Source organism: Manis pentadactyla, chromosome 12, assembly GCF_030020395.1.
Source record: "Manis pentadactyla isolate mManPen7 chromosome 12, mManPen7.hap1, whole genome shotgun sequence".
Taxonomy (NCBI): Eukaryota; Metazoa; Chordata; class Mammalia; order Pholidota; family Manidae; genus Manis; species Manis pentadactyla.
The window spans coordinates 43,471,859-43,491,696 of NC_080030.1; the positions used below are offsets into that span (position 1 = coordinate 43,471,859).

The 19,838-nt window shown below is 43.5% G+C and overlaps 1 protein-coding gene across 1 annotated transcript in view; it reads right to left on the bottom strand.

The window, feature by feature from the left end:
* PPP1R14C (protein phosphatase 1 regulatory inhibitor subunit 14C) overlaps window positions 1-19,360 on the bottom strand; it is a 93,044-nt gene extending 73,684 nt beyond the window's left edge. The window contains exon 1 of the mRNA XM_036906957.2: window positions 19,067-19,360. Within this exon, the coding sequence (XP_036762852.1) occupies window positions 19,067-19,360 (294 nt within the window). The remainder of the gene's footprint in view (window positions 1-19,066) is intronic.
* Between the last annotated feature and the right edge of the window lie 478 nt (window positions 19,361-19,838).

A 19,838-nucleotide genomic window follows, 5' to 3' on the forward strand; every position in this document is an offset into this window, starting at 1 on the left:
CACTGACACACACAGAGCTCTTTTTGTCTAATATAAGACGCTCCAGTCTCCTGTGCTTTTTATAGATTCTCTATTAACCCCTCACTGTCAGGCTGTCAGCTGTCACTTCTAGCTGTTTTCCCAGCACTTATATCTAGCAGCCTCATCTGGAGCTTCTAAACCACAGTGAACTAAGACGTCACAAATCCCAGCTTGTTAAATTGTGGCTAAAGTAAAAGTAAACCAGCTCTTACAGAAGCCTACAGCTCTCTCCAATAAATAAATAACATAAACTCCAGGACAGCCCCTTAGTTATCAAAGTTACCTGTCCTGCTGTCTTTTAGGTCCCTCACTGTATTCCAGATGGTCGAGGTTGCAGAATTAATGACTTTAGCTAGGTGAGCTTTCACTAAATATATAAAGCATGCCATTGGGACACAGTAAAATATAATGAAAACAAACCCAACATCACAAAATAAGAAAGTGAATCAAAGTCCTGTCTCATAAGTGATAGTCGACAGCAGAGACACCCTATTCTCTTGCCAGTTTGTTTTCTTTTCCTGAGGCGCAGGGCAGAGCTGGCCATGGCGCAGCTCCACGGCTGCCTCTCTCTCAGTGTCCACAAAGGGCTCTGAGTAGCTGGAACTAAGAACCAACAGAAACAGGCAGCAGTGGGCAGGAAGTAATGGTGGAGGCAGGTATAGAAATTCACTATCCGGCAGCTAAGGCCAGGGGCCCCAGCTTAGGGCATCTACCCACCCCACATCCCTGGAGAGAGGCAAGAAGCAGAAAGGCCCTAATGACATGAACCCATGCCCTAGTATATCTGAAAAGGATAGCAACCAGAGAGAAGCCATCAAAAGTCAGGGCCCCCAGTGGACGGGAACCAGGAGCAACAGCCTTGCTCAGCATGTGACCCGCCTGCAGTGCCATCTGACGGAACAACACTGACTGGCCCCTCCTGGGCAAATGGCAACCTCCCGAAAATGTATGTTTTTATTTTGCCCAATGTGGTCTTTGGGCTGGCACTAACTTCTGAAAATGAGACAAGTAGACAAGTATTTAACTGCTTGCTGAATTCCGTGGAAGAAAAAATGTGGTTAAAAAAATCTTTTTTCAATCTCTTTTCTTTTGTAGGGTTTTGTTTGTTTTAAAATATTTTGATAGCAACATAAAAGCTCTAATTCTTAGGCCTGTTGCCTGTTTACCCAGACTGCCATACAAAAAAGTTTTGAATAACTGTAATAGAACAACCAAGCTATCCCAGAAATAGCTACAAATTCCAAAAATTACCCTTCTAGCACTGAGCATTTAAACTTATAAAGAAAGAAACAACAAATGTGCTAAATTTAAAAACAGAAACTCTGGAAAGAACCCATTATTTCACAGTTCTACTTCATGCCTGGCACACAGTAGGCCCATAAACACTTACTATGTGGCTGCCTGGATGGCTGAACACAGTACTTCTGACTGAATAGTCTGAAGCTGACTGGCCTTCCCTAGGACTTTAGCCAAACAGGACTTGCCCAAACTATATTTGGGCCTGTTGAAGAAATATAATTAACTACTCAAGTAAAGTCCTCTAAAATGAAATCTGAGTGTCTTTGCTTTGAACCTGAGCTTAGGGATTTTAAATACTCTTGCCTGAATGCAAGTTCAGACCTGTACATCAACTAGGCGATATTTATAGCTCACAGACCATTGTGTCAGGAAATAAGACAGAGCACTGAAAAGAAGGTAAGGTCCCACCCAGCACTAAAACACACTCACCAGAATCTGTAATAGACCCAACAGAAGAGAAAGGTCCCCTGGTTTGCAACTACAGTGCAAGGGGGAGGAGACTATTTCAGTGAATGGTGCTGGGTCAACTGGATGGCCCAGTGGGAAAGAAAAGAATCTTGACCCCTACATCATACCATTCACAAAAGTCAATTCCAGACAGATTAAAGATCTAAGTATAAACAGTAAAATGATGACACATAGGGGAATATCTTCATGACTTTGGAGCAGGCAAATATTTCTTAAACAGGATGCAAAATACACAGTGCAAAAGGAAAAAACTGGTTAATTGGACAATTCTAAGATCAAGAACTTCTGGTTATATCAAAAGACTCTTCACATTAAAGGAATAAAAAAAGCAACTAACAGAGAAGGAGAAAATACAACACATATTTCTGACAAAGGACTGATATCTAGGATGTATGTAGATTAGTATCCAGGATCTATAAAGATCAATAAAACTGTCAACCCAACCAAAGTTTTTATTTTGTAATGGGCAAAAGAGTTGAACAGGTTACTCACAAAGAGGATACCAGAGAGCCAATAAACATATGAAAAGGGGCTGAGCTTTGTATGTCCTCAGATAAATGCAAATTAAGACCATAAAGTGACAGCACCTAACAGATGGCTAAATGAAAAAGAGAAAATACCAAGTGTTGACAAGGATGTAAAACAACTGGAATTTTCATATACTGCAGCAGGCATGTAAGTCAGTTTAATTACTTAGGAAAATCATCTGGGAATATCTAGCAAAGCTAAACATATGCATACCCTCTAAGCCAGCAATTTCACTGCTACATTCATAACCCAACAAAAATGCAGACATATGTTCACCAAATGACATACAATAATGTTCACAGCAGCTTAGTTCAGAACAGTCCCCAAACTGGAATCCTCCCAAATTCCCATAAAAAGCAGAGTGGATAAGAAACAATTGTGATATATTCACACATGTAATATTATATGGTATCTAAAATGAACAAACTTCAATGGTATGGAACAATTTGGATGTATCTCACATGTAATGTTGAACAAAAGAGATAGACATGAAAATTCTTAAAAAAGGCAAAGTCACTCAGATTATTTTGGAGTGGGGGTGGGTAATGATGAAAAGATGGAACAGCAGGGACTCCTGTGGTGCTAATGTTCCATTTCTTGATCATCATGGTGGTTTTATGGTGGGTCAAATTTGAGAAAATTCATCCACCCTGCACTTGGAATTTGTGAGCTTTGTATGTCATACTACAAGAAAGGTCTTTTTAAAAAATGCTCTCATGCATGATCTCATCTCACATTTCTTCTTGTCCCAAGTTCCTCAACAACCATGTCAAGGTCCATCCTGCCTCAGAGTCTCAGCATTAACTGAGCTCCTTGAGAGAAAGCTCATCCTCCCAGGTTCAGGCACAGCTGGTGTCATCTGTCATCATGTAGGTCCAGGTTCAAATGCAACAAACTTCCTCAGACTCTTCTTGGTCTTACCAACCTAGCCACAGTCATTCACTCTTTACTCCATCAGCCTGTCTTATTTCTTTCACAGCCTTTCTTGGGAACTGCAACCATCTTGGTTTAGTCACGTGTATTTGTTCTTAGAGCACAGGGACTTTTCCTGTCTGGTTTGGTGCTATATCCCCAGCACCTGTGTCCCTGGCACCTACAAGTGCAGCTGGCATATCTACCCAACTAATTTGAAACTTATATCCACACAAGAGCCTTCCTGCAAATCCTTGTGCCAGATTCATTCATAATTGCCAAAAACTAGAGGCAACATGATGTCCTGCAATAGCTGAATGGACAAGCAAACTGTGTTACATTAACACAATGGAATATTATTCAGCTATAAAAAGAAATGGGCTGTCACATCATAAAAATACATAGATGAACTTTAAATGCATGTTGCTGAGTGAAAGAAGCCAGTATGAAAGGCTCTGTACTGTATGATGCCAATTATATAACATCTTAGAAAAGGTATAACTATGGCAATAATAAAAAATCAACAGTTGTCAGGGACTCAGGGGAAGTGGGAAGGATTGAATGGGAGGCACAAGAGATGATTTAGATGATGAAACTATTCTATATGATACTGTAAGGATGGATACATGACAGCACGCACTTGTCAAAATGCATAGGTCTTTACAGGATAAAGAATAAATCTTAAATACACAAATTTTAAAAAATCACTTAGGAGAATGGGGGATTCCCAGGATGGAATGCAAAATCTAACTAAATGTATTACAAATGTATACAATAACCTCAATAAAGGAAGTGTGGGGGAAAGGTGCTCACCTGTGTAGCTGGAAATGAGTGGTGTCTATAAGACTAAGCACAAAGGAACTGCCTAGTTGATGAAGTTGTTTCCCGTGGGATAGGAGTTAACAATTCTGCTACTGCTATGCATGTATGCCACAGTAAACAACTAAGTAAGTGGATGGAGGATATGGGAACCCCTGGTTTCTCACTGTTACAGTGGGAATTTACAGACAGGCAAGAGAAGGAGGCTAGACTGATCCATGTGGTAATGGATTAGAGTTGGAGACATCAGCTTGAACTCATGTTTAGCTTTAATATAAATACTGATACATATGTCTAGGAATATTTATAGATACGTACATATACACAGGTTACTATACACACATACATTTCCCTGCTCTGTCTCTAAGAGACCCTAGAAATAATGACATCGCAATAGCAACAAGCACACCTAGCATTCATGTCTTGGCTTCTAATACCATTCTCCCATAAAATGAATGAGTGCTCCTTGGAAAAATGGATGATTCTAGGCCTCAGGCAGGAAATACACAAGATGAACCTGGAACATGTTATAGTGCCAGAAAATAAGGAACTATTAAACACACACACACAACAATGGGAGTATGTCAAACAGACAAAGGAGGCAGTTGAAATAGTTCCCAAAGGCCAGAATTGGAACAATCTGAGTAACAAAATAAATAAACGATGAGGAATAGAAAAATAAATAAATGCAGAAGCATTGAATTATAATCCAAAATACATAATAAATATCCATGAGTCCATACTGATATAAATAAATTATTGACTAAATAAACAAATGAGGGAGGAGATAAATCTCTGGTGCAGAAGAATCCCATATTAATTATGTAGAAATACAAGGAGGTTGAGCATAACTCTCCATTCCAGGACCACATATAGCAATTTCCTTCCAAAGCATACGGTGTGGAAAGAGGGAGAGGGAGCTACTTTCCAGTGGAGAAACCTGACGGGCACTACCTCAGCCAGGAGGTCAAGCTCAGCATCAACAATGATGAGTCGTGTTGGCAGCATGCCCCTTGACAAGATGAGAACAGTGCTGCACCTCTGTGGTCTTCCTCCCAAAACCCATAACCCCAGTCTAATTATGAAAAAAAAAAATCAGACAATTCCCATTTCAGGGACATTCTACAGAATACCAAACAGTACTCTACACAACTGCCAAGGTCCTCAAAAATGAGGAGAGCCTGAGAAAACGCCATAGTGCAGAAGAATCTAAGGAGACACGACAACTAACGTTAACGTGGTACCCTGGATGGAATGCTGTAACAGGAGAAGGACACTAGGTAAAAACTAAGGCATCTCAATAAAGTGTGGATTTTAGTTAATAATGTATCAGTATTGGTTCATTAATTATAACAAAGGTACCATCCTAATAGGGGAAACTGGCTGAGGGGTATATGGGAATTCTGTACTATCTTTTAAATTCTTCCTTAACCCTAAAACCATCTAAAATATAAAGTTTATTCATCAAAAACAGAAGCGGGTCTCACAGAAGGTGGATGGGAGCACTGATGGATGGATACTGGAGTGAGAGACAGATGGACTGTACAACAGCAGATGAAGGATGGACAGAGGCTGGGATGGCTGATGGACGGGTAATGGACGGCATGGCTCTGGAAAGCAGGGCCTCAAAGAATCAATGAGAACACAAAACAGGAACTGGAACGGGCACTCAGCAACGAGCAACGTGGAGGGCATTAGCCCTCTGCAGAGAGGACAGACACACAGCACAGCGGTGGCAGAGAGAGGAGGAGCGGGTGACAGAATGGGGATGAAGAGCATAGACCAGTGCTCTGGCAAATCTGGCCAGAGAGAGGAGCAAGGAGGGAGGGTGTCCTGCTACTTCGTTGAGGTATAATGTACATACCGTGGAATGCACGGGTCTCAAGCACACAGCCACATGACTCTTGAAAGGAAGGAGAGGCTACAGATGCAGAAGAAGAAAGCCCCTGAGCAGGTGGAAGGGATGGGCGATCCCATCTTCCGTGACTTTCCTTCTCTCCTGTGGCTGGCAGCCCTATCCTCACAGGAGACAGTCTAGCCACCCAAAAAGATAAAGACACCCTAATTTCCAAAAGTGTTATCAGTGCTTATTCTGCAAATGAAAAGAATGGAATGTGAACAAAATTTTTCACTTATTTTTTTCCTCAATTTTTTGCAATTAAATATTTTTTAAACCCCCGACTGCCTCAAAGAGAAGAGAAGGCAAAACCGTATGGAAGCTGCTCTTAATTAACTTCATAAAGCCCTGCAATGGGAGACAATTCGTGTTCTTAGAGAGCAGAGGAGCCCTTCTCTTACTGGTGACAACAGAGTGTGATACCACACCCTCTTTTTTTTTTAAATCTTGATATCATTAATGTACAATTACTTGAACAACATTATGGTCACTAGACACCCCCCATCACCAAGTCCAGTCACTGTCCATCAGGGTAGTAAGATGCTATAGAATCATTACTTGTCTTCTCTGTGCTATACTGCCTTTCCCACCACACCCACCTCTTTTTAAAAATAACTTTGGATTTCTCTTATAAAAAGAATACATGTTCATTGTACAAAACATAAATAAAATAAAAATTACCCATAACAACACTAAAAAAGCACTATTAATATTTATGTATCTTTGCAGTCTTTTTTCTAGGCACATACAAAAGACATCCTATGAAAAAGATTTTCATCCAGAACACATGTTATTTATTACCACTTGACTCAAATGGGAGATTCTTGAATTAAAAAGGTAATTCTCTTGAAGCAACCCAACAAGATATTTCATTTGGAGACACTGACTAGATTATTCTATATTGATAAAATCTCATGTGTGACCAAAATCTCCATCAAAGCCTAAACCCCACCAAAACATTTTTCAAATTAAAAAACTCCCAAAAACTTTTGCTCTCTTTTTGGCCAAAGAACCTACTTTTAATTTGAATACATGTATTAACAAGGCAGAATTAATCATGGCACAACACAGATGTTGCTAATGGTGCTTTCATAAATAACCTGGCCTTTTCATGGGGTGATTCTTGAGATTAGTAATCTTCAGAACACCCCTGAGAGGGCTATATCACTTAAAAGGGGAAATTAAAGGAAGCCAAGGATGATGACTCATGACTGCTCTGTGAATAAAGGTGGGTTAATGGATATGGGGGGCCCCCACCTCATCCTCCTGGGCAGACGAAGCCCACTCCTACCCCTGGAGCATCTCATAATACAATACCCTGCACCTGGACCTGATTAAAACCCACTGTCACAACCAAAACGGATCTCTGAAATGAGACAACCTATTTCCTACCACTAGTAAGAGGCCGTATCTAGGAACTTTTCCGTTTGTTTTGATTTTGTAAAGTAGGGCCGGAGGGGAAAAAAATAGCCTGAGTTTCTTGAGCAGAAGTGAAGTCCACAGCCACACTCACCAGGCCTGCTGAGGGCTGATGGCCTTGCACCTGCAGAGAATTTGAATTTCACTTAACTAAATGCTTTATCTCTTCTCGATAGTATCTCATTCTTTGCCCTGCTTCAGTTTTAAATTGCTTTATGCAAGGCAACTTACAGTAAGGTGTCAGTGATAAATAGACTGTCCTCATTTTCTTCTTTAAAGAGTTAACTTTGGGATCACTCTCCCTCTCCAAAGTTTAACATGGGACTAACCCAGAGGTTTGAGACATGACCAGCAGCTAAGTGTTTTTAAAGTCTCAGGCTAGGTTCGGTGGTGGTCTGTGTACCTAGATACACACGTTTTTATTATCTACACATCTACCCATGTAAACTGCTTCTGGCATAAGATTACTAAATGCTGAACCATCTGGCGTTTGATGAAGAAATGGAATATTTTAGCTTAACAAAAGGCACTTGTCTACCAGAGATAGTACATGTTATTTTTTTTTAGTGGTAATATTTGCAGGCTGTTTTCATTATAGCAAGCATAATCATGTTTTAGCACCAAATCAATGACTCATTTTCTTTATACTTGTCAGAGAGCTGCCACACCCCAGCACAAACAGGAGAAACAAACAGTTGACTAATTAGAATTATTATGTAGCATTCACAGGAACTAAGCAGAAGAGTCATCTTTACCAGTCTGAAAACTCCACGTCTTACCTACTTGACTTGAAACAAATGTCATTCAATTAATATTTGCAGAAGCAAATGAAGCAGCTATATATCAGTTGTACTGAGATAAGAAAATATACATATAACTATTAGTAGACGATTAACCTTAGCTCAGGATAAAAACATCCTTTAGCAGAAGAAAAAAAAATTATTATGGGTTTTTCACATTTTATTTAGAAGAATCTTTATTTCTTTATTTCCATCATGTCAAAAGCAACATCTGGTACTTTCAAACATGTAGGTTAAAATACCCACTCTGTATCTAATGGCCTATTTAAAGTGAATTTCTGACTTTTAATCTCAAAATTCTACCCAAGTGGACAGATGGACAGCATAAGTATTCTAACACTAACTTTTGCCCAGACATGGCAATAATAATACATAGCACACTCACAGTGACATATCCTTCAGAACTAATGGATTTGAATTTTTCTACAGACATAGCTGAATCCCTGTAAATTGTTCATCTAAGAAATAATGGCGGGTGGGGAAGAAATAGTGGAACCCTGTAAATTGTTGGACTAATATAAAGTATATTCAAAAATATATCAAATAATTAAGCAGAAAAGCTCTGCCCAGTGTATTGGTCAAACATGCCAGAACACATGGAAATGATCAGAGAAGGGAGGTGAGGCTGATGTTCACTGTCTCCAAGTCTGAGTCTTCCCCCTCTTCTCTCTGTCAGTTGAAATTCGGGTATGGTGCTAAGCCCCTCTGAGCTTCCATTTTCTCCTTTTAAAAATGAGATAACTACTTATATGACAGAGCCTTTGTGGGAATAAAATGGTATTATCTGGGTGCTTCATGCTTTCTTTCACCATTTAAAATAAACAAATATTATAAAGAGCAATAAACACTGCCTTCCACTTCCTACAAGAACTGTCCATGAAAAATCTTAATTTATCTATGGTGCCATATTTGCTAAAACTCACTATACAGTGACATTCCAGGAATAAATTCCTGCAGGAAAATTAATTTGTTTAGTACGAACTTATTCAGCCTCTTATGTAGGCTAACTCGTACCCATCAACCTTTTTAAAATTTTATTTCCTAAAGCTGCTGTGATTTCGCTTCTCAGATGCTCATTTTACATCCCAATATGAACCTTCCTCGAGTCAAAACAAATACCACTACTGGTTAATTATGTGCTGCCAAGATAAAGGGCCACTAATAAGAACCAGGAGGGCCCCCCAACAGCCAATATTATATATTATATGCCTAAAATTTTTTAGTCAAATATGCCAGCTCTTCTTAAAGGTTAATCCAATTAAATGACCAAAAAAAAAAAAAAAAAAGCAGACAGGGTAACTATGCGTACCTGCACTGTCAGGCTTCAGATTTACCTTGGAAATAAGTCCACAGTGGGGAGGAAGCACTGGAGGGGGAAAGCAGAAAAAAAAACAAAAACAAAAGAAGGCTTGGCTTCTCAATGTGATCCTTCCTGTCCAAGTCCAAGATCATGCCAAGGGAAGGCTCGCACTTTAGCTACGTAAGTCAGCTATGTAAATTAGATGACCCTCTGGTGACACATCTAATTCTTGTCTCAGGTTTGCCTTGAGAGGGAAAGACACTCCTATTACTGCTTTCAATATCACCCTCTTTTTAATAAATCTTATTTTCTCCAGTGTAGGGCAGCTTTATTATAGAATCTCCAGAGCCCTAGACCTCCCTCCTTTTTTTCAGATAAGGAAAGAAAACCTGAAAAACCAAAGTCTATCAAGACTATGACTTACCGCGGTCGCTGAGCTGGTTAAGCAGCAGCCCTGCCTGAACAGAGTTCCACAGGCCCGGGCCCTTCCCACAACATCAGGCTGGGAACCCAGGACATGTTCTGATTTCACAGATTTCATAGATGGGTCCTACGGCCCACAAATAATATGTCCTGCTCCTGGTTTATGAATTCCAAAAATTCAGCTGTTAAGGGATTACTTTCTCTTACTTAAGACCTTAGTCCCCTATTAAAGGACAGATAAGGTGTCTTCAGTCCTTCACATTATAATGTCAATGTCTCAAAACAGGCTTGGAGTAAAGGAAGAAGTACACAGCCCCTATGCAGTAAATAAATGTATGGAATACATGAACACAACAACAACCAGGAGGGGTCTGTTCTCACAGGGCTTTCAATCATATGGATGCCTCCATTCTTGTCCTATAAAGAAAGCATTCTTTACTTTTTCATTTGCTATTACACCATCAAAAAGGATGAAGGCTTTTCATTCTCCTTTCCTCACTATGTAAATATCTGTGGCAGTGAACAAATGAAGGAATACTCCTGCCCACCATAGTTCCTTCTACAGTTTGCCCTAAGGATATTTTTTTAAAAAGAAAAACCGTTCTTTAATCATTTTTTTCTCAATAAGTGATGCTTTAGAGAATAATCCATACTCTGCTCTCTTCTCTTTTCTAAGCGTTTACACAGTGGAACAGATTTCCAAGGTGCCAGTGCTGACTAAGAAAAAGCTGGTGAGAATTTATTGGCCAGAACTTGTAAGCAAAGGCAGGAATCCTGGCTTTCATTCCTTGTTCTACCAAGACTTGTGCGAGCCTGTCGCTCTGAATCTTACCTGCTGATGGAAAGCATTCACCCTTCCTAGCCCCAGCAAGCATTTCCACGCTCAAAGAAATGAACGATTACTGTGCAAATAAATCAGCACTCCTGTATGTACTGAAAAGTTAAAGTTACAGAGAGGAATGACAGTAACCTGTGATTACTTCCTTTGAAGATTTTCCACCACCCATGCACTGTGCTTTCTTTAATCCATGACAACTTCCTTTTAGTGCACAGATTCAAAGGGCTACATAGATCTAATTCACAGCTATGAAAAAGAACCAGAACTTCGAGTCAACAGATTTTTAATACAGGTAGAACCAAATTACCTTAATGCAGTTCTGTGGGGTATTTCTGAAATGCACAGCACCAGAAGCTGCTGCCCACTGGTCTGAGGGCCAGTTTCTGTCTCACTCACTGGACAGCCAGGTACTGGACACCTGAGTACAGCCAGGTGTGCGAGAGGCACTGCCCACGTGAAGCTGCCTCTAGGGTGGGAAATCGAATTCCAGACAGAGTGCTAAGAAAGGGGTGAGCATAGCCTGCAATGGCCTGTAGCCAGCCTGTGGTAAGGGGATTCCTGGAGAAGATAGCACAAGGGTGAGCCTAGAAACAGGTAACAGGTAGACAGGTAAGGTGGGCCAGGGAGGGAGAGAGGTGACTCTGGCAGAGGGAGAAGCAGGCGTTCCTGCCTGACCCACATTAGGATCTTGGCTGAGAACTGAGGAAGCAGGGGTAGGGGCGGTGGCCGGAGACCAGGGGGCAAGCCCCTGAGCCCTTGTTTCCAAGGCTTGACGGAAGGCCATGGAGAATGACAAGACCTGGTCTGGACTTTAGAAAACACTCTGGCAGTGTGGAGGGGGTTCTGAGGCCCCCTGGTGAGGGAGAGTGGGAGGGGAACTCACCAGGAGAGGCCCCGGGACAGTCCGCTCCTGCCTCTGTCACTTGAGAGTGATGCGGCCTCTGACCAGGGCCTGTCACTTCGGCTCTCTGCACCTGTCCTGTGCCTACCTTGCAGAGGTACTGTGAGGCTCAAATGAGAGCTTGTGAGGGACGGACTACGTAACAAGAACTTAACAAACACAGCTGCCGGGAGTAATGGTAGCGTCATGGCTATGTGACTTTGGCATCAGCATGACCTTAGACAAGGACAAGCAGCAACTTCTTGCTGTATAAAATGAAGAAAGGAAGATAATACTACCAGCCTCATAATGTTACTGTGAGGTGTGATCGGAGGAGATAGTGTGCGAGTTACCTGATCCTCAGCCAAGAACTCTATCAGTGGCAGAAGTAGTAGTAACAATGGCCACAGTGGAAGCGGGCTCGTTGTAGTCACGCTACCAGCACTGCCAGTCACAGTAATTTGAGGGACATGAGGTTACAGGGCCTACTGCTGTCACCCAGGTGAGAAATTATAAGGAGCTGAGCTCAGGCAGGGGCAGGGAGGAGCCCAGGAATCCTGTCCCAGAGCTGTAAGGAGCAAGAATCAACAAGACTTCGTGACTACTGGGTGTGCCCGGCTGGGACAGGCAAGCGAGAGGGATGCCAGCGTGATCTCTGGCTGGGACATCTGTGGATGGCAGCACCTGCCATTCACTGAGGGCACCCAGGAAGGGGAGCCGCTTTGCAGAGGAAGATAAACTCATTTGCAGATCACCTTGTGATGAGGCTCCCATGGGGTATCTAAGTGCAGTGGCCCATTTTGAAACTCTCTGAATGTGTCTGATACTCAGAAAACAGACCTGGTCTAAAAATATAGATTGAGGAGCCATCAGCATGTGGACAGCAACTGAAGACGTGGGAATGTTCATATCACTCAGAAAGAGCATGCAGGAGCGACGAAACAGAGAAGTGAGAGCAGGAGCACAGAGACAGACCCTGTGCAACGTCAGCCTTAAAGGGGCAGGCGTAGAAGGCAACTCCAGAGAGGAGGCCGAAGAGCAGCCAGAGAACAGGATGAGAGCTGGGAGGGCACAGCCTCAGAAGCCAAAGGCTTCCAAAGGAGAGGGTGCGAGCACCTCATGGCCCAGATGGCCAAATAAAGACCCAGACAAACCCACTGCATTGAGAAACACCCAGGTCCTCAGGAAGCTATGGTGGGAACTGACATCAGATTGTGGTGGAGAAACAGTGTCTGTCATGGGTGGAGAAAGATCTGGAAAACAGATTGTAAGGGAAGGAGAAGGAGTAGCAATAAGAGGGGATACAGGATTGAGGAGGGGAAGCATTTGCTGTGGTAGGGGATTGTCGTTCTGGTGGGGAACTGGTGTGGTGGGGGAACTGTTGCTGTGGGGGGACTGCTGTGGTGGTAGGGGGCTGTTGTGATAGAGGACTACTGTTGTAGTGGGGGATTGTCGTAGCTTTTAACAGAGAAAGACTTCAACTTGTGTATGTGCCGGCTGGCAAGGGCCAATAGAAAGGGAGAGGTAAAAAGTGCAGCCAGGAGAGGAGGTAATCAAGGCAAGGATGTGCCTGGGAGTGTGGCTGCACTAGCTGGAGCAGGAGGCTGCCAGGACACTGGCTGAGGGAAGGCAAGATAACAGAAAGGGTGCCCTGGAGAGACAGGTGGAGGTTTGAAATAGCCAAGTGCAGGAAACAAGCTGCAAGAAGCTAAACTGCAAAATGAACTCATGCACACAGTGCACACACCCCATGGAAAACAAAACAATTCACACTCCATTCTTCCCTCCATCTAGAAAGAAGGGTTTCTTTGAGGAGAGCTGAAAGCTCAGCAAGGCAGGCCACAGGGAGCCAGGCTGTTTTCAAAGCCAGGAGACAAGACGCTGGAAGTAAGAACGTGTCAGAGATGGGCACAGCAGCAGAGCCAGCGTCGGGCGCACAGCAGAAGCAAAGGAAAAGGGAATGAACAGGAGGCTCAGGGAAGATCAATTTTCAAAAGAATTCTTTCAATCTAAGCTTAAAAATCCATTAGCTGTGACTACTGTCTGTGAATTTCTGTTTGGAGCAAATAAGGTAATGAAGGTAGGTGTATTTTTCAACAATGCTGAAATAAAACAATAATAATGCAAGACTATGGTATGGATTACTGTAACAAAACCAGAGATCAATTGTTTTCCCTAGCCATGATTATAACAAAGAAAAACCACCAACCAATTCTACACTAAAACATCGATGACTTTAAAAAGGTTTTCTGAAGATTGACCCTTTTTCATTCATTCAAACAAATGTTTATTGATTGAAGAACTGTGCTCTACCAGGACATATTCAAAGAAAATTAATATGAAGAAAATTAAAACAGATCCTGCCTTTAAACGGTTGAAGTCTAATTTCCCTACACATATATAAAAATCCACAGGAACTTTCAAAATAAGGAAGGCTCTAGAAAAAGGGGGAAGGATACAGAGAATATTTGCCCACATTCAAGTTCAAACACACACCAACATCTCTGACCCCAAAGTACCCACATACCCTTCTCCAATTCTACGACCAAAGACATATGAACACCTTTGGAAACTGCCTGATCTCTACCTACTACTAAATACTGGTGCCATGATGTGACTTCTGGTTCATCTAGCTTCAAAGCTCTTACTCCCTTAAACCACTGCTTCCACATCAAACTTCCCTAACCATTGTTCCAAAGACAAATGTGTTAAGTATAATTTCTTTTTCTTCCTTTGGCAATTTAGGATTCTTTTATTCATAGACTTTCAATGTGTTTCATTTATTCCTTAATAATTTACAGATTGAGTTTATAGAGACTTTTTTAAAGCAGTTTTGTTTAAAAGTCTATTCATTCTCAAATACCCAAACAAATGAGTTTTATAATCCACAACCAAGTGCTAAACCAGCTTCTACTTTCTAGCTGAGGTACTAGCAAAGCAGCCAGTCAGGGTGATTTGGTGGTGCATAGTGAGATTCTAAATGCAAACCAAACCAAGGGCCTGAACTTAAAACAAGGGGTCTGATCCGTGCACAGGAACAAACCCACTGTGGTGTCTCCCTACATGCAGTATCAGTCAACTTAGAAGATACCACAGCTGCATCTGGGGAACAGGCAATACATGGGAGCTCAGAGAAGGTGCCAAGCACTGTCCTGCCTTGGGAAGCAGTACCGCGGGATGGTTAAGATGCCTCTGACTTAGCCCTGCTCTGCCACCTCCCAGCTGAGCACCACAGGGAAACTTGTTGACTTCTCTGTGTCTCCGTTTCCACATCCATAAAATGGGAATATCAGAGATTGCTACTAGGATTACACAAGCCATACCTGATGCACAGAAAGCACTCAGTAAATGCCAGCTAACTCTATGACACATGTTTAGGCTTTTCCCCTTTCTGGAGCGGTATTCGTAAAATTACAGGCCACAGTCCAAAAATACATTATGAAATCAATTTAGAGGGAGTCATAACCAGCAATTTTAGAAAATGAAATAGAACACAATATTGTATTTAAATATCAATAAATTCATATTACCTCTGTAATTTTTTTCTTTAGCATACATAGTAACATTAAGCACACTTTGTGAATCTCTGTCTTTATATATCCATGTGTCTGTGTATGTATCAGGCAGCAGCCTAAAGAATATTTCTTTGCAGCAGCACCATCAAAAATTTTGAAAAACACTGATTTACAGAATGAGATGGTAGGGAGTCAGGGAAGATCAAAGGGTATAATATGCCTGAAATTTTAAAATGCAGACAGCTTCAGAAAAGGGAAAGCCCTCCTAAGTGGACAGTCAGGATAACCAAGGAAATATCTTCAGTGCACAGTCTGTTCATGGCTAGGCTGCTACAGGCATTTCAATGATTGGAGCTTAACAACAGGCTTTTCTTTCCAAAGCATATAAAACTGCAAAACAGGAAGTACAGATGTTATTTTGATGCTGGGAAAGATAGTAAAAATTGATATGATTTATCCAGTAAGTCATCTTGCAGGACTTGTCAAGGTAGAAAACTATGCCAGATTTCAAATGCTCTTAAACACCATTGGGGTTTGGAAGAGATATGAAAATACCTTAAGAACAGAAATCCTTCAATGTGGATGTCGATTTAACCTAACAGTTCCATTATAGTCAAATTCCTAGCTGGAAATTTACCTGAACAAGAAGATGAAATGGAAAAATAACAATAAACATAACTAATCATTTTAGAATCTATAAAAACATTTATCTCTGTATCCAAGAGGCTGTACGATGTGGTGTTTAAAGATACTGCCCTTAGCCTGGGTGAGAGGGCCATGGTGCTGGGCCCCACTTCCACCACATATATCTTCCTACAGAGTTTCTAGGCCCAAGTGGACCTGCCATCCAGAACCAATGTCCTTCCATCTGCTTTTAGGCTACACTCTGGTCCCCAGAATTCCCTGATCAAATACCGAGCTGTTTGCACGACATGAACAGGCTCCTCCCAGGGGGGTACTCTGCACTGCTCTGAGCCAGAGGCATGATTAATGGGTGGCAGAGGATCTAGACAGAGATTGGATGTGCAAGTGGACACAATGCCCTTCAACATGTGGGACTGTACCACAGATGGGAAGCAAAGGGAAGCAGGATCTGGTTTGGGGGGAAATTCTCCCAACCACATTCCAGCTCTCAGCTCTGCGAAGTCTGGACCCTGCAAAGTTACAGCAGGCCTGGGAGAACGTGGACTCCACCTCCACCTCCCACCATTTACCAGCTATGTGAGCTTGGGAAAGCCTCTTACTCTGTCTGTCTCAGTTTCCTCTTATTCTCTCTGTAACTCAGTACCTGTAAAACACATAGTAACAGCACCCTCTTCATAGGGCTATTGCAAAGACAAGTAAGTTAGGGCATAGAAAGTGCCTAGAACAGCACTTGGTTCATAAAAAGCACCTCACACATGCTCTTTTTGTTCCTCCATACAAAACTGATTAGCCACTGCATGCTTCTAGATAAGACCACAGCTCAGAAGATACTGTGTATTTCTTCTTTACCACTCCTTTCTAATTTTAAATATCATGCTATGTGCCACTCCAACAATTCATTCCAAAAAGGACAAGCCATCTAACGGCTCACCTGCCTGATGCAATTTCTTCTGAAATTAAATATGTGTTCATCTTCTCCCCCAGCTTGGCTGACAATTCAGGCATCTGGCCAGTTTGAAGTCTGGCAAATTGGATTTCTGTGTCAATTTCATGTAATAAACATTTGAAAACATTACCGATTTTATGTATAAAAAGGACATTTCCTAACCTTCATATTCAGGAGATTCAGAGCTTATAAGCCACAGTAGGTCCTCCTCAATAGGCAGACCAGAGGTTGAAATACTTAGCTATCAGCAAGGAAAGGTGACCACACCAGAGAAGCTAAGCTAAAAATAGAGCCACCAGTGGGAAACAGATGGAAGAAGACAATCCTTTATATGGCTACGTATTGGTCCACATGCTTTCTATTATTAAATGAAGGTGTACCATTAGCATAGTAATTACAAATGGCCAACAGCCTTCTCAATGATTCATATTCCTTTGACCTACAATGACAGAACAAACAACTTGAAGAGAAACAAACAACTTGCCACATTTTAATGACAAGTGAGCAGGATATAGCATATTGTACAGTTCCAACACAAAACCTCTCTTTCAAATCTCTAGCTGTTAGTTACACGTTAGAAGGTCTAAAATGGGAGAACAGATGTACAAGGAAAAGATTCAAGGTCATATTTACCCTTTAAAATGTGTACCTAAGCTACATGTTCAATACAATGGACATTCAATCCTCCATTTTTTCCCAATTATTCTGAGAATGTTTAAAATACATGATTTGCCAACTGCTAAGAAGCTGGAACTCTTTCTAGTTTCTCAAGTTCCTCAAGCTACATCTAATTAGTCTACCATAAGAGGACCATTGTTAACAGATTTTTATTTCAACAATAGTTTTTCTATTAATTCAAATCTTCTCCAAATCCAAAATGGAGTAGAAAGGCTAGTATGAAATAAGTGAAAATTAATTGGATTCTACAGAGGCAAGACTAAACACATCCAACAGTAATCCCATCTATATCAAATTATTGGTTCTTTACAGAGTTTTGCCAACTTCCCATAGAAAAATCCCAAGAATACTTCCTATTGGGGCCAGTTTTTATTTGTGCAATTAAAATGGCTTTTTATAAAAGCAGAGCTGGAGAAACAATGTATTTTTACAAGCCCACCCATCAGTCATATACTCAGGCTTCATTATATCATAATCACTCATCAGTAGTCCATAGTAAGAATGTTGTTTCCTTGTGCGATGAGAATGTTAAGGAAAATATGTATTCATAACAGACCATAAAATGTGTGAAATACAGAATACCACAAACCAATGGAAAAGCCATTTAGTTAATCTGGCTTTCATTTTCGCTGAAGAGCCTAACTTGTATTATGCTCTAGCTAACTTAGAAACCATACCCTTAATTACCAATCCTCTTCATTGTCCTACCCTTTTCAAACTCCACTCCCTCAAGAGAAGAGTACTTTATTTAGAATTACGGTTATTAAAGACTCTCGTGGGGATCATTTTGGCCTTGGTCATTTTTCTAGCATACATTTGTTACTGCTTAGTCTACATATTTCTCCTAACATCAAAGTATACACGCCCGTCTGACGTTGTATAAACCTGAGCAACTGAAATGTGGGGAAGTCACAATGTCGTGGCAGAGGGGAACCGCTGGATTCCTGGAAGCCCGCACACCACCCGCAGAGCTACCTTCCACCCAGGCACCCTTCCAGGTTGCCCTAGGCTCATTCTGCGCCTACCAACCGTAGTAACTGAGCTTGGCCAAGAGAACAGAAAGCTGCTTCAACAAAGCCCAGCGTGGGCAGCTTTGGTAAATGTAAGGATGAATTATGGGGACACGCGTCCGGGCTGGCTGGAAAAGGGAAAACGTTCATCTCATGATTTTGATGTGGAATATCAGGAAAGGAGGGGGGGCTCGGAGATTCCCAGAACATCTCCGCCCCTTTAAGAGGCTTTCAGTTCCCTTCCCTGCTCCCTGTCCACAAAAATCGGTGCTGCTAGCATCCCGGCAGCGAGTGCAGCTCTCTCTAGGTTAGGCGCAGCTGGGGTGAGCCTTCCTGAGCCCTGCTTCGCATGGCTGCAGCTGGAGCCAAGGAGCGCCCGGGACTCCAGGAAAGGCGAAGAGCCTAGCAAGACCCAACCCTCCCCACCGGCCCCAAGGGGGCGCACGGCTCTCTGGGGCCCGGCAGCTGAACCCAGGCAGGGGGACCCAGGTGCTGTGCCCCGACGCCAGAGGGCACCCTGGGAAGAGAACGCGCCTCGCTGCGTTCCCAGCGCTGGGTCCCCAGGAGTCAGGGCGATGCGCGCCCGAGAGCTGGAGCCTCGAAGAAATCCTGTGTGGGCACCGCGCGCCGAGGGAGGCCCCCGACCCCCCCGGCTTCGCGCCAGGTACCTCGCAGCCGTACAGCTGCCCCAGCTGCTCCACGATCCACTCCTCCAGCACGAGCCGCTTCCGAAGCTCCTTGCGATCGTATTTCACGGTCACTTTTCCCTGCTGGTGGCGCCTCTGCTGCTGCTGGTGCTGCTGAACCTGCCCGGCAGCGGCCGCCGTGGCTAGGGCCGCGGAATCCTCCCGGGAGGAGCCCGGGCTGCCGCCCGCACCGCCCCGGGGACTCTGGAAGAAGACCCGCGCGCCGCCGCCGCCAGCCCCACCGGCCGCCTCGCTGCTGCCCGTCGCCACCGACATGTCCCCGCGCGCGCCGGAGCCCGAATGCCGCCCGGAGGAGGGGCGGGCGGAGCGCGCCCGGCGCCGCTACCACCTCCGGCCCGGCAGCTGCATGCGAGGGGCCCGCCGGCACCTGCTCCGCGCGCCGCGCACGCCTGGCCGCCTGGCTCGCGGGGAGGTCGGGAGGAGCCGCAGCAACGCCGAGGAGGGCGGGCGGGGGAGGGCAGGGAGGAGGGAGGGGCGGGGACGGCGGCCTTAAAGACGCCGCCGAGGACCCTCCCGCTCCAGCCCGGGGAGGCGGATCTGGAGCCCGGCGAGCCGACGGCCGGAGCGTGGGAATTGCGCGCGGAGGCGGGAGTGTGTGCGCGTAGACAGGCGCGGTCGCTTGTGTGTAAACACCGAATGGACTGGCGTGGGTCTGGTGCCAAGGACGGTCCTCCGCCCGGGTGACCGTGTTCTCTCTACCCGGGCACGAGGAACTGCGCTTTCCGCCCCCCGC